This window comes from Myotis brandtii, unplaced genomic scaffold, assembly GCF_000412655.1.
Source record: "Myotis brandtii unplaced genomic scaffold, ASM41265v1 scaffold363, whole genome shotgun sequence".
NCBI lineage: Eukaryota > Metazoa > Chordata > Mammalia > Chiroptera > Vespertilionidae > Myotis > Myotis brandtii.
Genome location: NW_005363938.1, coordinates 1842457 through 1864701, shown reverse-complemented (window position 1 = coordinate 1864701; position 22245 = coordinate 1842457). Strand labels below are relative to the sequence as shown.

General features: G+C 44.9%; 2 protein-coding genes across 8 annotated transcripts in view; one reads left to right on the top strand and one right to left on the bottom strand.

Annotated features, from left to right (window-relative positions):
- Positions 1-7068, top strand: part of MYH11 (myosin, heavy chain 11, smooth muscle) — a 68373-nt gene extending 61305 nt beyond the window's left edge. The window contains exon 40 of the mRNA XM_005872050.2: positions 6357-7068. Within this exon, the coding sequence (XP_005872112.1) occupies positions 6357-6489 (133 nt within the window). The 3' untranslated portion in view covers positions 6490-7068. The remainder of the gene's footprint in view (positions 1-6356) is intronic.
- An 819-nt stretch (positions 7069-7887) lies between these two features.
- Positions 7888-22245, bottom strand: part of NDE1 (nudE neurodevelopment protein 1) — a 29276-nt gene continuing 14918 nt past the window's right edge. The window contains exons 4-8 of one of the 7 annotated variants that reach the window (XM_014544406.1): positions 14362-14498; positions 12971-13147; positions 11494-11585; positions 10397-10548; positions 7888-9157 (exon numbers count right to left, since the gene is read on the bottom strand). In XM_014544406.1, the coding sequence (XP_014399892.1) occupies positions 9064-9157; positions 10397-10548; positions 11494-11585; positions 12971-13147; positions 14362-14498 (652 nt within the window). In that variant the 3' untranslated portion in view covers positions 7888-9063. The other 6 variants (XM_014544412.1, XM_014544410.1, XM_014544409.1 and 3 more) reach the window with 6 other exon arrangements.

Below are 22245 nucleotides of genomic sequence, written 5' to 3'. Positions count from 1 at the left end.
TTCAACCCATCCTCTCACAACCCCAATGACTCCTTACCCAGCATGGAACCCAGGCTCAGGGGTTGCCATCAGCCTTTCACACATCCTCAATACCCTGAGCCCTCTTGCTGTGTTGTACTTCCCACCTACAGCTCCAAAGGGTGTGAGAAAAGCAACCATGCTGGCTGTACTTCAGCCTCCCACTCTCTTAGAGATCTGCTTTTATTTTCTCCCTAAAATTACTATCTCCGCCCAGTCTCAGCTTATGACCTTACTTCCTATTTAACTGAAAAATAGAAACTATCATAGAAAGTAAACAAGCTCCCACTGCCCCATCAGTCGACCTCTCTACATCTCATTTCTTCAACTTTTTGCACCATTTCTGGGCTGAACTGTCCAGCACCCATTAAGGCCAACCCCTCTGTTGGACTCCCCTCTTGTTTACTTGAGGATGTTACTCCAGAAAATCTTACCTTCTTCCTCTGCCATGTTTCCCCTCTCACAGAGTCATTGCATCAGCAGAAAAACCCTCTTAGCCTCACGCTTCTACTTTTTTAAAAAAATATTTTTATTGATTTCAGAGGAAGGAAGAGGGAGAATCACTGATTGGCTGCCTCCTGCATGCCCCCCACTGGGGATTGAGCCCACAACCCGGGCATGTGCCCTTGACTGGAATCGAACCCAGGACCCTTCAGTCTGCAGGCCGATGCTCTATCCATTGAGCCAAACTGGCTATGGCTCGCTCCTCCTACTCTTGACCACACACAGACTCTAATCCCGTGGTCAGTCCTTGGTCCCGACCTGACTCAGCAGCACCATCCCATCACGCCTCCTCCCTGTACTTTCTTCACTGGGCTTCCGACACCAGCCTCACCTGCTTTCTGGCTGTGGGCCTGCCCCAGGGCGCCATCTTGGTTCTCTCTTCATGTCCACCTCTGTCACTCCTCCCTCGATGATCTCAGCCAGCCCTGTGCCTTTAGAATTCCATCTCCTAACTCCCTAGGTTCTTCCTGGAACTCCAGACCCTGCTTGACATTCCCACTCAATATCTCATGGGCCGCTCACACCTTACATGCCCCAACCTGAGCCTCAATTGAACCTCTTCACCCCAAACCAGCTCCTCCCCCAGTCCTTCCCAGCTCAACAAGTGGGATGATAAAGTTTCCATCAATTAACCCAGACCACAGACCTTGTGTTCTTTCTTTACTTTCCTCTCTCCCCCATACCCTGTATCCAATCTGTCAGAAAATCTGGTCAACTCCCTTAAAAATACCATATACCCAGAAGCCAACCACTTCTTGCCAACCTCCTCCCATCTCAACAACTTTCGCAGCTTCCTCAGGCCTCCCTGCTTCCATGCTCTCCCCCTTACAGTCTGTTCTCAACACAGCAGCCAGAAGAATCCTGTTTGAATGGAGCTGGATCATGTCTCTCCAATGGTTGGTTCCACTAGGTCCTTCACAATCTCTGTCCACTGCCTCCTAAATGACTCCCTGACCTCCCCACACAGTGCCTCGGGGCCCTGGCTGACCCCTCTGCCTGGAATGCTCTTCCCCCAGCTCTCTGCACAGCTGACTCCCTCTTCCTTTCCTTCAGAGGTTTACTTATCTCTCTTACTCTCTAAAATTTCCAACCTCACTCCCTACAGTTCTCCTCTCTTACCTCCCTGTCACCACGGAACCTGCTGTTCACTGTACTTACCTCATTCATGATCTGTCTCACTCTCACCTGCAAGCCTGTGAGCACAGAGGTTGTGTCTGGTGACTCATCCTCAGTGTCTGGGGCAGAGCTGGGCGCAGAGTAAACCTTCCATCACTGGGTCAGAGATGTTTCTCTGTCGTTCTCAACCACCTTTGCCTCTCACTACCTGCACTACTGATTACTTGACATTTTCTTTTACATTAACTGTGTTAATCATACACTACCACCCCTCTATTGTTAAACCAGCATCACCAGGTAACGATGAAATTAAATACAGTGAACACAATAGTGAGTTCTAGCTATTGTGGCCACAAATTGATGACTATGACCTTAAGGACTACTTCTCAGTTAAAAAGCAAGTGACAACCACATTAGCACCAAACAGACTTTTTCTACCCAATGGCATGCCCAGGAGCCCTTGGGATGTAGCCTAGAGACTTTGAGAACCACTACATGAGATGAAGGGAAAGCCCAAACCCCTTTCAGAAGAGGGAAGAGAACAGCTGGTTCAGGGTACCGGATTCAGGAATGAGGCCCCAGTCCCAGCATAATGAGGGGCCTGATGGAATGGAAACCAGGCCTAACCTCTCAGGTCCAGCATGGGGGCAACCCCCAGGGTCGACTGTCAGTGGGAGAGCTGCTCTCACCACAAAGACTCCCAGACACTCCTCAGTGCCTGGGGAAGTAGTCAGCCACTCCTGCTCTCTCACCCCTTTGCTGTCACTACTCCCTTTTCTTGGGATACTCCGAACATCCCTTGTGGGTTCTACCCCAGACAACTAACCCTTCTTAGACCACCCAGGCCTGTATGAAAGAAACCGTTATTTTACGGTCCTAACATGAACATGCACATAATGTAAGCTGAAGACGGGTCAGACCTTTTCTGCCTTCTGAGTCTTCTAGATGTACTAAACCTAAAATCAAGCACAGGTCTTCCTCAAAATAGAGCTTTGAGTGGGGTTGGGAGCCTAGCCAACTCCTCAGAGGAACTGCAAACAAGTTTCATAGTTTTACCAGCCAGATAAGTCTCGACACAAGCCCTCTTGGGCCTGTCTAGCGTCCCCATCATGTGCCACATTGCCAGTCATCTGCAGAAGGTGTCCACCTCTATCAGCTTGCTGCAGGCATAAAAGGCAACGAAGACCAAGTAATAACAGTGAGACCTTGCAGCAGGTGCTTAGTCTGGGACTGTGTTTCCAGGTGGAACTTTGAACTAGCTCACTCACATGCCTTTACCTTCCTGAACAGGTCTACATGATGGGAGGAAGCCACCTGTGTTCCTAAAAGAAGCTCACAAGGACAGAAATTTGCGTTTTGATTTTAAAGAAGTAGCTTGTCCTTTTGTGTGCCAGCCAGGGTTTAGATGCTTTGTTGGCAGATTGACTTAAAAGTGCCTGTAATTATTTCATTAAAGCAAACGCCTCCATGATTGAAAGGTACTTAAATGGGCTCCCTCCCGTTTGCCTAATGATAACCACCAAGGACTCTCTCTCTCTGTTTCAGAGGCCCCCTCCCCCAGGAAACTGCGCAGTGACTCACCAGGTATCATGCCTTCAGCTTTGCTGCGGCTCGTGTGTTCACTCAGTTTCCATTTCCTTTCTGCCCATCGCGCCCTCCCTGCCCCTTTTTTTTTGGCCCTTGCAAATTTCTCTGAGATTCCTGCAAAATCTGAAGGCTTGGACATCTTAGTTCAAAACTGTCCTTCATCACAACCAAGATCAACGCAAGATGACCTCATGCCTTGACCCATTCTCCTTCCCTGCTTCCGCTTTGGCATGACACGGCACCGAATGTGTCCCTGAAACCACGCGGTGACAAGAGCTTAGAGGCTGTGTCACTTAGATTGTTCTTACCTGCGTGAGAGGGCCTCTCTTACCCTGTTAGGGACACTCGCCCTCCCTCGTCTGGCTAACACTGCACGGAGCAGGTATGACAACGCCACGATGTGGGTACACTCCTGGAGAATGGCTTCAGTCTAGTTCACTAGTCAGAATTAACAAAGCATAGGTTCACGGAAGCACAGCTCAGAAATCTGCCCCCTCACCCACCCCCGGGTGGGGTTTCACAAACTTGTCCGCAAGGAAAGTGAGCTCGCCATGATGCCTTCCAAGTGCTGGGGCTTCAGCAAGGCCTGGCTCCTAGCTGCATTTTCAGCGTGTGAGGGCGACATGAGCGCGGGGCTGCAGCAAGGCCTGGCTCCTAGCTGCATTTTCAGCCTGTGAGGGCGACATGAGCGCGGGGCTGCAGCAAGGCCTGGCTCCTAGCTGCATTTTCAGCATGCGAGGGTGACGTGAGCCACCACAGAGCTGGCAGAATCCTGGCAGAGCCTTTTCCAGAGTCTCACTGCACGTACTCACTCACGGATCGGGGCACGGGTACCCAAGACTCTAGGAAGCGCCTGGGGCCCTTCACAAGGCAGAGTTAAGAGGTCTGGACGTCTGGGGGGGCGGGGGGTCTAACAACCTTTTCATACGTAAGGTAGGCACCTGGGGCCTGGTTTTCCTCTCATCCTCCTGAGAGGCCGAGCAAGCCCTGGCTGTGTCTGTCTTTCCTTTTCAAGAATCTCAGCTTTGCTGTCACTACTCAAATACTTAAAGCTGGATGAGGTCTTGGCAGGAGCTTTTAGCCTCAGCTTCCGAGCCCTCCTGCCAGCTCATTGGGAACATAGGATTAGATGAACTCTAGGGTCACCTGCAGCATGGGACCCACAGACAATGGGGGCCCCAGTCGTGAAGCAGCAGGTGCTTACACCCTCATGTTGGTCCCTGCTGGGCCAGCAGAGCCTTGAGAAAGTTCTCTGAGCCCACAAATAGAACCCACATTCTCCAGGACCAGACCCTTTAAGAAAACCTTTACAGGGGTCCCTTACTTCCTGTGACAGTTACAGCCAGTGTCAACCTTTGCCTAGGATTTTAAATCAGTCCCTTCAAGGCAGACACACCTGAACCAGACAAAACAGGCTCACAGGGCTGAAGCCTCGACTTAGTGACCCAGGGCGTTTCCTCCTTAGACCAAGGACCACGCCTATCAATTAGCAAATACAGACTCTTCCAGGAGGCAGGGTGCCTGGAAGAACAGGAGGCACTGATTCTGGCCCCAGGCCACCCACCAAGTTTCAAACCGGTGGAAGTAGGAGAGAGCCTGGGCTGCTGCTCCCCCAGAGCTCCGAGACCCTGCTCTCTGGCCCAAATTCCTAGAAAAAGACTTTTAAGGTTGCCACTAGAGAGAGATGGGAGTGGGGGGGGCCTAGAAGTTGGCCTGAGTCTAGCTAGGAGTGGCTACAACTTTAAGTATTTATTCCTGATCGCCGTACCTTGGGGGTGCCATCCCCTGCACCTGGTGGGTCTCTCCCACCCTCAGACCCCAATCCTGCTGGGATTCCCCCCCTCAGCGATCAGGATCCTGTGGGCCTTGCTTATGCCTCCAATCTGACTTGTCCACGTTGTTCTTAACTCAAGTATCAATAACTGGGATGGGCTCACCTTCGTGGCTTTTCTGTCCAGGCTTTGCGTGGTCAAGCGGGTCGTTTTTCTTACAAAGTCTGCTTTCTTCTTAGACATCCTAGAATGATTTAAGACCTGACCTCTGAATCAGGTCAAAACAGGGCCAGGTGGCCAGAGCCCCACACAATTATTGGTTGCGGCCACTGAAAAGGAGGCAAACATTCCTTCCAAACCATGACGGTTAAGTGCAGGTGGAGCCGACTTTTCTTCCTTCTGCCAGCCCGCCCTCCTATGCAAAGCCTCACTTCAGGTGACCGGGATCACCTGAGGGTAACGCAAGTGGTCACTCAGGGCATCAGGTAGGACAGAGGAGATGGGCACGGTAAGGACAGAAAGGGGTGCTCTACCAGCTAGAGCTAAAATACACCTTAGAAAAGTAAGTGGAACCTGTTAATCCAACACATACTCATTGAGCACCTATTATAAGCCAAGAATGGTGGCTGCCATGATGAGTAAAAACACAGATGAGACCCCCACCCTGGGGAAACTCAGCCCAAGAATTCTGTTCCACCAAAGCTGGGTGCCGAGTTGCCTGTAATCAGAGCAACCGCACAGTGACTGCCTTGCTCTCAGGCTGCCCTTAACACAGCGGTTCTCAACCTGTGGGTCGCGACCCCTTTGGGGGTCGAACGACCCTTTCACAGGGGTCGCCTAAGACCATCGGAAAAACACATATATAATTACATATTGTTTTTGTGATTAATCACTATGCGTTAATTAGGTTCAAATTTTAACAATGAAATTGGGGGTCACCACAACATGAGGAACTGTATTAAAGGGTCACGGCATTAGGAAGGTTGAGAACCACTGCCTTAACATCATTTCCACCTTCTTCCAGTTGAAAACCTAAAACCCTTCCCTCGTCCCCGCTCTGACGGCAAGGTGCAGGATGAGAACATTTCTCCCTCATACCTACTCCACAGGGTACGAATAAACCCATGCGGTCATGGTCACCACAGACCAGGACCCTGGAGTCCGTGAATGAGCAGCCAGACATAGAACCTACTTTTCCCCACTCCAGCTTATCAAATGTAACCAAACTTTGGAACTGGTCAAGACTTGTTGACTTCAACCTCAACATTTGTGTCTCATTTGAGTTTTTTTTCCCCTTTCCAAAAGTCTCTTACGACAATTTCTGTACTAAAGAAATGTGTGTTTTCTTAAAACCCACAGGCGAGGAAACGAGACCTCTTTTGTTCCCTCTAGAAGGTCTGGAGGACGTCGAGTTATTGAAAACGCGGATGGTTCAGATGAGGAAATGGATGCTCGTGATGCAGACTTCAACGGAACCAAAGCCAGTGAATAGACAAACTTGCTGAAAACAAAAACAACACCCAGTGGACTCTGCTTAGCATTGTCCAAATCCATTTTCAAATTCCAAACCTCACAAACACCCCTCACAATGAACATAACACCTCCCTGTGCTCAGGGCATCAATTTAAGTTTTGAATCGTGTACCAAATGAGGAAAACCAACAGGAGACACAGACACACCCACTCCCCCTCTATCAAGGAACTGTGCAGAGGTTTTGAGTTTTTAGATAAATAGATCCACAGTAACTTAATCACTGGCAACTTAGTTTACATAAAATGGGGAGAAAGTCACCAAAATGGGTGCCACTGCCCCTCCCACTCCCAAGTCATTCCCTGCCCTGTGTACCCTTCCAACATCGTGAGTAGGACCTGGTTTGAAAATTCTCCCCCGTCCTGGTTACCACACCTCAGATGCACACAGTTCACCGAGACCAAGTGCCTTCCGTAGTCACCTGAATTAAAAAGGAGACACTGCTCGACTGGACAAGAGCAGGAATGTGACACTGTTTTATATGCACCCCGACTGTATTTAAGGACACCCTCACGAATAAATAAAAAGGATTAAATCACTGGAACATAGTCAGTGTTTGTTTTCTACAGAGCGAAAGAATGCGGGGGGGGGGGGGGGGGGGGGACGACCCTAAGAAGTGAAGGTTACTTCTTAAATGGAAAAACTGAGGCTTAGGGAGGTGAAATAAATTGCCCAAGTTCCCACCTGGCAAAAGAGCAGCTGCAAAGTGAGTCTGTGCAAGGGGTTTCTCCAGCCAGGAGGTGGGCAGCTCGAGCTCAGAGAGGAACATGATCAGGAAGAACAACTTTATCCATCAAAACCAGTACCTATGTGATGTGAAGAACACAAGCTTTCCTTGAATTTTTAAAGTTAAAACACAAGACTTCGCACAGCAGGGGTTGACAAACTCTGTAAAGGCCAGAGGGTAAATATTTTAGTTTACATATGGTCTCTGTCACAGATTCATTTTTTTTCTAAAACAACCCTTTAAAAACATCAAAACCATTCTTAGCGTGAGGACCATGAAAGGCCAGGCCATGGGCCTTTCCTTCCTCAGCCAGAGGCTCCAGACAGAGATTCCTTGCAAAGGTTCCTTCCACACAAAGGAGTCCATGCACCAACACCGGGGACTCAGACAGATTTGAGAAGAGAGCAAATACGGAAACGGCGAAGGCTCCGCTGAGTGACCAAATGTGAATATACCCTGAAAACTACACAAACGTATCCCAAGTGCAGTTTGAAGAAGTTGATTTGGAGGAAAATGTTTAAAAAGTGGGTTTTTTCATATTTAGTTACTTGGTTAGGAAGCAAGCTTTTCACCACCATATGAGCAAACACAGAAGCACACACGAAGCAGCATTTACTGACCACCACACACTAGTTGAAAATTAGTTTCTCTTGATTTTATTGTTCTTTTAAAAAAATAAAAGTACATCTTTTCCCATTACAGGTTAGAATGTTTCTAGGATAATGAACCAGGCACTGAAGTTTAATTCCCTGTTGAATTTCAGTAGCACTTGAAAAGTTCTATTTTCAAAGCAAGGATAGTTTTGCTGTTCTTTTGGAAAAATAACTTAGTTACAAAAGGAAGGTTGTTGAACTACACACATGCTCCTGAATTCATGTCTTCTTTTTACGTGTGATGGAGAGTGTGAGACAGCCATTCCCAGCAAGCAGAGATAAGCATGTGCCCCGTCCACGTTGAAAATCCTGTGTGCGTTTCTTCTTTGACAAGAAGCGTCGTCAACAACAATCCTGGTGGTTTAACCTTATTTGAAGGTTACCCTGATTATTTCATTATGGCCATCAATGAAATTCTATTCTTAAAGGCTCTATTTCCAAGGCCGCTCCATCCGCATGACTTTGCGGGTCCTGAAGCAGAGGTCACCCCCATGCCAGGGGTGGGGCACAGGACAAGTAACGGTCAGGACACATGTAAACAGGAAAGGTTTTCCACTGACCTGATCCACGCAAAATATACTCTGAAACTCAGGCACACCTCTAAAAGCATCAATGAGCCAGCTTAAAAAGTGTGGGAGGTATACTACACAGTTTTAGTCAGCACGTGTCTAGTCTACTCTCTGCTCTTAGAGGTGATCTCAGTGTGCCGATCCTTGCTGTCCATGCAGTGTTGAGAGACTTTGTTCTCGAAGACAGCTCCAGGTGAATTGGACTGGGGAGCCCGAGGTGGGCTCAGATCCCCTTGTAAGGCGTCTCCCTCCGGACGTTAAAAACACTCAGGACCAATCAGGACTGGGGTCAGCTCACAATCATGGGGAAGCCTCAGCACTCACACTCAGAGCCCTTTCCAGCAGGTCCAGTTTGTCCCTGTCCATCTGCAACACACCAACATGGAGGCTGGGACTGAGACCGCATTCCACAGGGTCAACCACCAGGGCCACGGGCAATGGCCTCAGTCATTGGCTAGTGTGACTGCTTGCCCATATTTCTCAAACTACCTTAAAAAAAAAACAAAAACAAAAAAACCTAGTGTGAAGAGAGGACGAAAGGTAACAACTCCCGCACAGACACCAGTGGCTTTGCTTCTGTGGATTTTCTAAAGCAACAGCTTGACTACACCCTGGGCTGACGGCAGCGTCGGCGAGGACAGATTTGAAGGCGGCTTCCCAAACTCCAGGCGTTTTCCCAACCTTCAGACAGAGCAAACCAAATTAAGCAGACATTACAGCTGTTACGACTGACTAGCATCGGGGCCCACAGTTACAAGAATGAATATCAAGAGTCAGGAGCAGGGTCACTGCGTCTCAATTTTCTCTCCTGTGAAATGAAGAAAAGGACACCGGCTGTCTAGCACTCACATTCCCAAGGCCACACCAGTAGCCCAGGTGCAGAGGACCCTCTTTAAAGGTCTGGAAGTTACGTGCGTTCCCACGGAAAACAATTCTTCATTTCCTGTCACCTGTCTGCCAGGGACCCACCAAATTGTGGCTTGGGGTCCAGTAAGATGGTGGCACATCTTAGAAAGTTACTGATGCTGGAAGCTTACTGATTTTCTTCAGGAAAGAAAGTACATGAAGCCATTAAAGGTCAGATTTGTTTTCCAATCCAGTGACTGGCTTCAGGATTCTAGTCTGGCTGGAATTTATTGCCAGTTTCCAGAAGGTTCTAAAGTTTGTTTTGTTTTTTAATTTTTTATTTAAATCCTCTTCTGGAGGAAGCAGAGCAGTATTAGAAGTTCAAGTCCCAGACAAGTGATTTATACAGGACATCCTCACAGCGTGACCAGGAGCTGGGACTGCAGAATCTGATAAAACACAAGCCTCTCCTTGGCCATTTGCCCAAACAGAAGACACCACCTAACTCTGTCTCCAGGGACGGGGTAGAGTTCACTGACATAAACCTGCAACTTTTAAAAAATAGCTTTCGGGCCCGACTTGTGTGGCCTAGTGGTTGAGCATCAATCTATGAACCAGGAAGTAATGGTTCAATTCTAGTCAGGGCACATGCCCGGGGTTGTGGGCTCAATCCCCAATAGGGGTTGTGCAGGAAGTAGCCGATCGATGATTCTCTCTCATCATTGATGTTTCTATCTCTTTTACTCTCTGAAATTAATAAATATATACATATATGTGTGTGTGTATATATGTGTGTGTGTGTGTATGCGTATGCGTGTATTATATATATCTATAATAAAAGCGTAATATAATAATAAAAGTGTAATATACTAATTAGACTGGATGTCCTTCCAAAGCCAGGGCTGCGAGGGAAGCCCGGGTCCCAGGTGCCAGACGGAGAAGCCGGAACGGCAGCCGGCCTCTTGCACAAATTTCGTGCATTGGGCCTCTAATTATATATATGTTTTTTTTTTTAAAATGGCTTTTGGTCAGAGCTAGAGGATCCCACCTCGAGTGACAGCAAAAAATACTGACCCTTTATCACCCAGAGGCACGCTGGTGCTGCTTGGCCGTCTGTCACCACCATCTCTGTTCTTGCTGGCCCGCCCTGAGGTGGGGCCACCTGTCCGGTTTGGGGACTGCTCATACACGAAGTTCCGACAGGATGCGAGTTTGGACTCCAGTGCCTGGAGAGAAATAGGCTTTCATCCCTCAAGTTAAAGACAAGAACTTGTATCTCTCACTAGAGCCTAAAGCAATGTGTTGTGCACTGGAATTCCCAAGTGGGGCCCAAAGGAATCCAATGCACAGCCAACTTAGACCTGCAGGCCTAAGATATTTAGCTGCTTCCTGGAAATCACTAACTACCGATTATCCAACCCTGCCTATGGGAAATATGAAGGTTTGAACAAGGACTTTGCTTTGCTGTAAACAGACCCCACAAAAACCAAAAGGGCACTGAGACCCGCCCCCCCCCCAAGCTTCTCTACACGCTAACTGTGCAAAATATTCAGAAGACTGTTCATATAACAGAAAATCAGATGATCCAAAGCCCAAAGTAAAAACATAAGAAAGGAGTTGCAAGCTCCTATTGAGTTGCAGCTCTGAATACATAAATCCTGGTTGATGACAGACTGACAGGAGTTAAATTATGTGGCCTGCTGAGCATCATTTTAAAAAATAAAATGAAAACTACAACGAATACCTATGTTATTTCTTAAGCACAAAAGAATCCTTCCCTATAATTAATATAAAACCTATTAAGTTCCCTGCCCTAGCCTTTCAAGATTTTCTCTTAACTCCCTGAGAAACAAAGGGAAGGCAATTTTCAAATGTTTCTGTTTTTTCAAATTAAGAAAAAAAAATCATACACACCATTTGAACTTCCCAAATTCCAAGGAAAAAACGGTACAGGGAAATAAATATCTATCCAGGGATCAAAGAGATGACTTAGAGTCAGGGCCCACAGAAGCGTCCATGATTCTAAAGGTTGTGACAGACCCCGAGCTACACCTAGAACTCATGAACTCTCTGTTAAAGGGGAAAGGAAGTGGTAAGGTCATCCCTCGCCAACTTCCTGAAGGAAAGGCAAAAAGCCACAGCAAACCCAGGGAGGCGCCAGTTGGTCTTACTCCCACTTTCCGCAGCAGGTCTCCCACGATGTTGAGGGCTGATATCCGGGCCGCAGGCGTGAGGGGGGTCCCACCTGTGGAGTCATCTAGACCTGGGTGTGCAAAAGGAAGTACATGTAACACCAACCCACAGTCGTAAGTCTGTGCACTGACAACGCTAAATGCAAAACCCCAGGGGCAGGCGGGGAGGCTACTCTTACCTTGGATTCTGGATGCTTCCCTATTTTTTCATTCAATAGTTAGTTAACTGTCTCACACAGTGAGAGCCTATTTAATGACCAACCTGTATTAAATATTTATCTTTACATGTTACTCTTCTACAACTAAATCAACACAGCCCTGAAGTCCTAGGAATTCCACATAGCAATTTAACACCAAGAGCCTCTGAGCCAACCACACTTGTAAGGGTTCTACTCTGCAGAGCCGCGCTCCTCAAAGCAGACCAGGCACCAGCAGCACAGAATCCTTTGGGCACTTGCTAGAAACGCATCTCAGGCCCCACTCAGACCTACTGAATCCGAGGTGCATTTAACAAGATGCCCAGCCAACACATGTGCCTGCCAAAGTGTGGAAACACTGCTCTAGACTGGGAGTCTGAAATCTCACCAGTCTCTTCACCCCCAGGGACGAGCTAAGGGATAAAGCAGTATATAGCAGTGGAAGCCCAGAAGCCAGCCTGCCTAGGCTTGAATCCCAACTCTGCCATTCACCAGCTGGGTGGCAAGCCCCTCAACTCAGGCCTCCGTCTCCTCAGCCATCAAACAAGGGTAGCACTTTCATTATTTGCACTTTGGGCCTGTGGTGAGAATTCAGTGAGGTTACATGTGTCTGTATGTATGTATGTATGTGTGTGTGTATATACACACATACATATACCTATATGCATACATATATACATGTATATGTATGCGTATGCATATACATATATGCAAAGCACTTTAAGCAGGGTGACTGGCATATACTGAGCACTCAATAATTTTATATTATTATTATTGGCTATTAAGTAACCCTTCAGAATCTCACAGTTAATCAGTCAGCAGAGAGACTGGGGTGAAAACTCAAATTCCTCATTTCTACAACACAGCACAAGTCACAGTGGCTCCATTTCTAGTTGGATATATTGCTGGACCCACAAAACACTTTTTGTTTGGTTACCAAAATTTTACATCTGGAAGACTTCATAGTCAACAAGAGGATTCTGGCTTCTGGTGAAGAAGGGAAATGCCTGCTAATGCTGGGCCTAAATCTCCTGTGGCAGGAGCAGAGCTCCCTCCAAGTGAGGCTTCCGTTTTCCAGCTCACCACAGACTCCACTGCTCTCTATTGCCTCACACCCAAGAGGCTCTTCTCACGTGCCTCAATGCTCTGCCCTGTGAGCATCCCAGTTTGCTCCCTGCTGTCTAGCCCAGTCCAATTTCTCTCTCACTCAGGAAAGCTTTGTGAAGCAAAGAAAGTCCTCCCGACTCCATTCTTCTTACCACGTCTGAACGTCCCCGGTGTGAAGCTAGAGCTGGGTCCCCGATGTGCCACAGGAGTGGACGGCACTGAGCCAGTGGCCTGCACGGCTATGTCTGTCCTTTCAGCTGCCACCGAGCTGGGCATGGGAGTCCTGGGTTTCTCCTGCTTTTGCTGCACGGCCAATTCCTGCCGCAAATCTGCATGAGGGAAAGAATTCAGATTAAGCCTTAGCACTGGGTGATGAGAATGGAGATGTGGACGGGGGAGGGGAAGGAGTCAGCAGTAGACACTGATCAAGGAAAAGAAACAGGGTGAAAAACTCGAGCTAGAAACCCTGAATGACATGAAACCCACAGGATATTGCCTACCCGGCTTGTAAAACTACATGATTTTTCTTTTGAGTAAAAACCAAAAGGTGTAAAAAAAATTAACTATGGCAGTGATACACTAATGCTTTTATTGTTTCAAAAGAATGCCAATGTAGAATTCTAAGTGAAAAAATATGCTTCCCCAACCCATCCCCAAATGCCCCTCCCTCACTCATCAACTCTCATAACATGGAGATCTTTCCAATCCCTTTTCTCTGCATTTTCAAACATACGATTTATACAGGGTGGGGCAAAGGTAGGTTTACCGTTGTTCATACGGAAAATAACACAATAATTAATAGTAATACGAGAATAAACTATGTTTTGCATACTCAGAACGGTACACCTACTTTTGCCTCACCCGGTATGTGTGTATATCTATTAAGCATCTAATATGAATGATTTTTAGTTAGCATAAACAGAAACATACATCTACTGTCTATGACTTATCTTTCTCCCTTCAGTGGTCTGTCCTAACAATTGTCCTATAATCGCATTTATATCTATACCGTTAGTTTAAACATGGGTTAACACTGCACAAAATAAGTCTATGTAATTTATTTAACCACTTCCTTACATTTAGGAACAGCTACTCTTAAACTTGGCTTTTCTTTTTTAAATATATTTTTACTGATTTCAGAGAGGAAGGGAGAGGAGAGAGATATAGAAACATCAATGATGAGAGAGTATCATTGATCGGCTGCCTCCTGCATGCCCACCACGGAGGATCAAGCCCACAACCTGGGCATGTGCCCTTGACTGGATTCGAACCCAGGACCTTCCAGTCCACAGTCTAATGCTCTATCCACTGAGCAAAACCAGCCAGGGCTGAGCTTTTCTTTTTAGTCCCTCTTCTACTGGCCACACTTTATAAACTATAAATGTTATAAACAATTAACTGGAACTTTAAGTGTGGTCCCAGACAGCCTGTGTGCCAAGCAGGGTGCAGATTTCCAGCATGGGTGACACCAGGCAGTGCTCCCAGGTAGGGGGAGGGGACAGTGCTGGTGAGGGCAGGGGGAACAAAGCCCAGGCCTCCTGACCTCTGGCTTCATCCTTCAGTCGCTGAACAGATTCTAGGAGATTCTCCTTCTCATCAAGCTCGCTCTCCAAGAAGGCATTTCTCTCAATGGCTTGATTCAAGCGCTGCTCAAAGTCTTCCAGAGACATGATCGTGGCCCTGGGCAAGAGAAAAGCAAAGTTGTCCAAGAGAGCAATCAGCGACATTTATCTGGTGCCTACACACTGGGAGACGAGAAGGGTCAGACACATGAGGGCGTAAGTCCCAGCACTGGCATTTCCTAGATACCACAGACTTGAGCAAGCCAACGCCTTCATCTTCTGGGACCCGGCCCTTCACCTACAGAATGGGAATTGTCTTAGCTCATGAGGTGCACAACATTGTACTGAGGATTAAATGAGATAACATCCGTACAAAACTTGGCAGTGAGCCAAGGCCTTAGGAGGACCAATCAACTGCCAACAGGTTCATCTTCTCTTGAAGACGATCACTGCAAACAATACTCAGAGTATCCGACTAAAATGCATACACCATGTAATCACATGCATTTAAACAGATAAAAGAAACTATCTTTAATTTCTCAGGTACCATAAAACATTTAAAAGTTCAAAATGCCCAGCCCAGCTGCTCTGTTAACCACCACTTCTTGTGGACAGTGTAGACATTCCAATGGAACACTGTGTGACAGGCACTGAGAAGTGCTGGGTGAAGAAAGTTACCTTTTCTGAGGCACTGGCACAGTTTCCTCGTATGCAAAGCGGGGACAGTGCCTCCACAGGGGTTTGGAGTGGGGACAAGTAGAGTAATACAGGAAGTGTGCAACAGATGTTTCACACATACCATAAGTGCTTAATAAATGTCAGCAATTTTTATTACTGACCCCATGTTTGTCTCCAGAAGACCTTTAACATCCTGTTCATTGTATCTCACGGTGATGAGAAGCATCTATTAGGAGTGGAACTCAGGAGTTAACACCTGTCTCTCCCACATAAGACTAGTTAAGTGTCCTTGGATAACCCAATGTTTCTGGGCCTTCAACAGCAAAGTGGGATTGACACTGATTTATTCAACATAACTTACTATGTCCAGATTGAGTCATATTAGTACCTACCCTCAAGGTAAATAAGATAAAGTTACCAAACAGGCCTGAAGGAAAACAACAAAGGGACAATATTTAGGAGTACAACATTGGAATCAGTTAAAATGACCCTCAGGCCGACATGTCAAACAACAACAAAGATAAAAAAATACACACGAGAATTTATGATAAAGATGGCATCATAATCATTGATGAAATATGGGTAGTTCAATTCTAGGTTTGAGGTCTATGGATAGCCACCTGGAAAAAATTAATGTTGGATCTATATACCTCATACTGTACCCCCAATATAAATTCCACCTGGATCAGAAATTTAAACACAGTATTTGGTCAAAATCTACCGCTGGCTTCTGGAATGACAGAGAATTGAAAACCAACTTCAGAGATATTTCTAGCATGCTTAAACCTGTGTGGGTCAACGATCATTGATTTATTAGCACAGCATGTAGATTTATTATTACTATGTGAGTATTTACTTTCAACTAAAGGTAAGCATCCCAGTTGCAACCTGAGTGAAAATAGCTTATGTGCCTTAGACAATGAAATTCTGTCAAATGATGCATAAAAGCATATTTATAGGAGTAAAATGCTGCAATGCATAAGGACTGTGAAAACAGTTAATTTGGTGTACAGTTACTGAGAATTTGAAAATAGTTAAATAGGAAAATACAGTTTTAGTAAATATGAATATTAAGAGATACATCTGTTAGGTAACTGAGAACAGGTCCCTTTGGAGCCAATAAATGCTTTTAACGTTTACGTATTACCTCATGCCCATCAGAATGGCCACTCCCAAAAAAAAACAGAAAATAAAGTGTTGGTGAGGATGCCGAAAAATTGGGATTTTTGTTCACTGTTCATTAGAATGTAAGAGCAGTCATTATGGAAAATAGTATGGAAGTTCCTTAAAAAATAAAAAATAGAATGATCCAGCCATCATACTTCTGGGTATACATCCAAAAGAATTGAAAGCAGGCTCTCAAAAGAAATATTCATGTTCATATTAGCATTATTCACAATAGCCAGGAGGTGGAAGCAAATTAAGACAAATACATAAAGAAAATGTGATAAATATATGCAATGGAATATTATTCAGCCTTAAAAAGGGAGGAAATCCTGTCACATGCCACAATATAGATCAGTGATGGCGAACCTCTGACACGCGAACTCATTTTTTGGGTTGATTTTTCTTTGTTAAATGGCATTTAAATATATAAAATAAATATCAAAAATATAAGTCTTTGTTTTACTATGGTTGCAAATATCAAAAAATTTCTATATGTGACACGGCACCAGGGTTAAGTTAGGGTTTTTCAAAATGCTGACACGCCGAGCTCAAAAGGTTCGCCATTACTGATATAGATGAACCTCAAGGACATTATGCTAAGGGACCAACGCAGTCACAAAAGGACATTTACTGTATGGTTCCATTCATATGGAATATCTAAGGTGGTCAAATATCATAGAAACAGAAAGTAGAAAGGTAATTACAAAGGGCGGGAGGGTAAAAGGGGGAATTAATGTTGGTAGGTTTAGAGTTCCAACGCTGCAAGATGAAAAAGTTCTGGAGATAATGGTAATACAGTTAACACTACTGGACTCTATCTTTTTAAAAAACAGCTAAGACGGTAAATTTGATTTTGTGGTTTTTTAGCACAAAAAATAAAAAATTTAAAAGTCTACGTAATAACAACCCATAAAAGAGTAAAATTAGATTAAATCAATTTTAATCTTTGTAGATCTTTTTGGTATACTAAGTAAAATAACCTTTAAGGAATGTATTTAATTTTTAGTCACTTCCAATTCGGTCCTAAGTCTTTCAGGGTTACACTTGCACAAGGTTATCCCCCTCCTCAGTTTAATGTGAGCATTTAGTTTTACAGAGGTATAGTGTAGGGACCATAACAAGCAAACAGCTGATGGTGTCAAAGGATTATTGTTCTGCAGCAGACTGTCAAATGTTCCAAATATAACTAATGAAATTTTATAATAAAAGTGTAATGTTCTTAAGGTTTTAAAAACAAAAGTTTTGTGTTCCAGAACTTTATTCATTGTATAATGGTGATTTGGGCTTCTACCTCATCTGATTTAACATTCAACTTGGCCAAAATGAAAACCAATTCAATTTTAGTAAAAGAAAAAAAAAAAAAGATCAAAATTACAACTAAACTACAGAATAACCATCATTCAGAACCACCTGAAATCTAGCTAAACAGAAGACCTACAAGTAAAAATATAGAAGAAGCCACATCAACACAGGTAGGAGGGGTGGAGACACGGAACCAGGTGGTCCCACACCCAGATGTGGTGGATAAAAATTGGGAGGGATATCTTGGCTGTGGAGGTTGCTCCTGAGAAGAGAGAGGTCCTGGCCTCACACCACGCGCCCGCCCCCCTCCCCGCCCCGCCGCCAGCCCAGGGTTCCAGTGCCAAGAAGAGAATCCTGAGAACTTCTAGCTGTAAAAGCCAGCGAGGATTATGGCTGAGTGAGATGGAGGGCTGCTAGAGTCCCAGGCATTCCTCTTTAAGGGCCCATGCACAGACTCACTAGGACTCACCCGCTCTGAGCTCTAACCTTGGGCAAGCAGCTCAAAGGGCACCAGGGACATATGGGGAGAAACTGAATTCTCTGGGTGAGGGCTGAAGAGGTAGCTTTCTCTCAGACAAAAGTGCTGTGGCAGAGGCCACAGTTCCTTTGCTGAGCCCTCCCACACAGAGCAAGCAGGTGGTGCCATATCTGAGCCTCCATCAATCTGGCTATCACTGTTTGCCCTGGCCTGGTGATTCCCTCAGATCTCGCCCAACCCAACTTTCAGATCTGCCCAATCTGTTTTCAGTGGCTTTTCCATAAAAATTGCCTGTTTTGGCTCATGCGTCAGACTTTCCTAAAATCTTTCGAACAAGCAGTATCTGGTCTCGGTGTGCCCCTTACCTTTTGTTAAGTGATCTCAGGCCTGGCACTAGTGGCAGCCAGCCTTGTTTCACAGCTTGGCCTCTCCTGGGCATCTCCAAGCCCACCACAAGTAGCAGCCATCTGCAGATTGCTTTGTAGCTCCTACCAGGAGGCCCCAGGCAGGGCTCAGGCAGTGGCTGACTTTGGCCTGCACGTCAGGCCTGAGCCTTTGCACCCAATGGACAACTTCAGACCACAACAAAGCACCACCCAACCACCTCCACAATAGACACACTCAAGAAGCAGACTCAGCGGGCACCAGAGACCCACCGAAGTAAGTCCTGTTCCATGGGATGGGCCCCTGAACAGCTTTTCCTTAATGGTGGTCGCAGCTAGTCCTTGCAGCTGACTGCCCTGGGGATAAATCCGTCCCACTGATGTACCAATAGTAATCAAGGCTCAACTATAACAGGAGGGTGCACACGGCCCACAAGGTGGGGTCTGGAGGGGACACATCTGGAGAGCCCAGCTCACGTGAACAGGGAGGCTGCACCACTGGACCCTACAGAACACCTACCAGATTAGGCCACTCTACCAAGCCTAAGAGATATAGCAGCTCTACCTAATACAAAGAAACAAACACAGGGAGGCTGCCAAAATGAGAAGACAAAGAAGCACGTCCCAAATGAAAGAACAGAACAAAACTCCAGAAAAAGAACTAAACAAAATGGAAAAAATCTCCTATATGCAGAGTTCAAAACACTGGTTATAAGAATGCTCAATGAACTCAGTGAGAACTTCAACAGCATAACAAAGGACATGGGAACCATAAAAAAGAACCAGTCAGAAATAAAGGATACACAAGCTGAAATGAAGAATAATTTACAGGGAATCAACATAGAGCAGATAAATCCAAGAATCAAATCAGCAATATGGAATATAAGGAAGCAAAAAACACCCAATTAGGAAAGCAGAAAGAAACAAACAAAAAATGAGGATAGTGTAAAGGAGCCTCTGGGACAACTTCAAGCGTACCAACATTCACATTATGGGGGTGTCAGGAGAAGAAAGAGAGCAAGAAATGGAAAACCTACTTGAAAAAATAATGACAGAAAACTTCCCTAACCTGGTGAAGGAAACAGACGTGCAAGTCCAGGAAGTGGAGAGAGTCCCAAACAAGATGAACCCAAAGAGGCCCACACCAAGATACATCAGAATTAAAATGCAAAAGGTTAAAGACAGAAAAAATCTTGAAAGCAGCAAGAAAATAACAGTTAGTTACCTACAAGGGAGTTTCCATAAAACTGTCAGCTCTTTTCTCAACAGAAACTTTGTAGGCCAGAAGGGACTGGCAAGAAATAGTCAAAGTGATGAAAAGCAAGGACCTACAATCAAGATTACTCTACCCAGCAAAGTTATCACAGAGAATCAAAGAACATATAAAGCTTCCCAAGGCACTGGCCAGTGTTGCACAGTGGTTAGAGTAACAGCCCACACACCAAAGGGTCTCGGATTCGATTCTTGGTCAAGGGCATGTACCTGAGTTGCAGGTTTGATCCCTGGCCCCAGTTGGGGGTGCAGGAAGCAACCAATCAATGTGTCTCTTTCACATCAATATTTCTCTCTCTCTCTCTCTCTCTCACACACACACACACACACACACACGAAATGTTAAAGGGTCTTCTTTAAGAAGAGAAGAAAATATATAAAAAATAAAATGGCAATATATACAATTGAATCTAAGAAACAAAATGAACAAGCAGAACTCAAAGATATCAGTTCTCATAGATATAGTGAGCATTTTGACAATTACCAGATGGGAGGGGGGTTGGGGAATGGGTAAGAAAGGTGAAAGGATTAACTGATAGTTAAAGAATAGTCAAAGACATGCAAACTACAGCATTGGGAATATATAGTCAATATTCTAATAACTATGTATGGTGTCAGATGGGCATGAAATTATTTAGTAACTTACATTATCTCTAGTCACTGAAGTGCATCTGAAACTAATATAATAGTGTATGTAATTAAAAAAGAAAAATAGCCTGGCTGGTGTAGCTCAGTGGTTGAGCATTGACCTGGTCAGGGCACATGCCGGAGTTGCAGGCCCGATCCCCAGTATGGGGCATGCAGAAGGCAGCTGATCGATAATTCTCTCTCATCACTGATGTATATGTCTATGTCTGTCTGTCTCTCTCTCTCTCTCTCTCTCTCCCCCTTCCTCTCTCTGAAATGAATAAAAATATTTTTGTAATGGGAAGAAAAACAAAAATACTACTAGAAGAAAACTGAGGCTAATTGCTCTATAACCTTGGAATGCAAAAGGCCCTTCTAACTAGGACTAATAAATTTGATTACACAGAAATCAAATAACTTTTTTTTACAGTAACATACAATAGATAAACCTGGAAGACAAATGACAAACTCCAAATATTTTCAATTCGTATCACAAATATAGAAAGATCTCCTAGAAATTGATGAAAACAACAACAACCAACAACCCAATTTAAAAACAGGCAAAGATAAACAGAGTTCACAGAAAAAGAAATAAAACAATTCTTAAATATAAGAAGAGGAGCTCAAGGTCACTCACTTCAGAAACCTATCATACTGGCAGAAATCCAAAGTTTGAAAACCTTCTGTTAGTGAAGCTATTTGGAAAATGGGGACTTATATGCTGTTGGTATAACTATACAGAGAACTGGGCAATAATTATCAAAATCACATATGCAGGGGGCAGATCAGGAGCCAGGTGGAGGGGGTCAATGGGGGAAACAGGGGGACATCTGTACTACTTTCAACAATAAAGATAATTTTTTTAAAAAACACATATGCACGTATTTGACCCAGCAAATTCACTTCTGGGAACTTATTCTACAGATATGTGCAAGCAATGCTACCACTCATTACAGCAATGCTTATCTCTGCAGAAGAATGAAAATGAAGCAGATACCCATCCCAGGGGACTGAATAAATTATTATGTATTATACATACAATGCCAACCATACAATAGAGTATTATGTACCTGGGGGAACAAAAAAGAACAAAGAATGCAGTGTCCAAATACAAAAGATCTCCAGGTCTATGTTATGTGAAAAAGCAAGATGTACAACAGTGTGTACAAAATGCTTTTGTGAAAAAGGAGGGGAATAATACAAATTTCTATTTCTATTTGGTTGAGTTTGCATTAAAAAACTCTACTCCTTTGTATGTTATTTTAGAACCACATGAATGTATAATCTCTTTGTGTTAGACTGCATTACTGGTCCCAATTCTTCACCATCCCTGCATCTACACCCTTGCTATGGCCTCATTGTGGGTGGACTGTACCTTCCCACCCCTTGACATGGCTTGGCCATGTGACTTGCTTTGATCAAGGATATATGGGTGGGATAAATGGTATGCCAGTGGCTTGGCAGAAATCAAAACATACTATAAAGCCACAGTAATAAAGTCATTATGGTGTTGCTATAGTAATTCATAAATTATACAATGGACCAAAATAGAGAATGCTGAATTAGATCCCAGGATATATGAGAAGTTAACATTTAACAGAGCTGAGTTCAATTCAGTGGAAAAAAGATAGCCTTAAGAAATAAGAAAAAGTTCAAACAAACAAACTTTACACCTAAAGGCACTAGAAAAAGAACAATTGAAGCCCAAAGTTAGAAGAAAGGAAATAATGTAGATCAGATCCAAAATAAATGCAAGAGTCACTAAAAAGGCACTAGGAAATCAATGAAACTGACAGCTGGTCCTTTGAAGAGATAAAATTGACAAACCTTTAGCTAGACTAACCAAGAAATAAAGAGAGAGTTCTCGCCCTAACTGGTTTGGCTCAGTGGATAGAGCGTCGGCCTGTGGACTGAAGGGTCCCAGGTTCGATTCCAGTCAAGGGCATGTACCTTGGTTG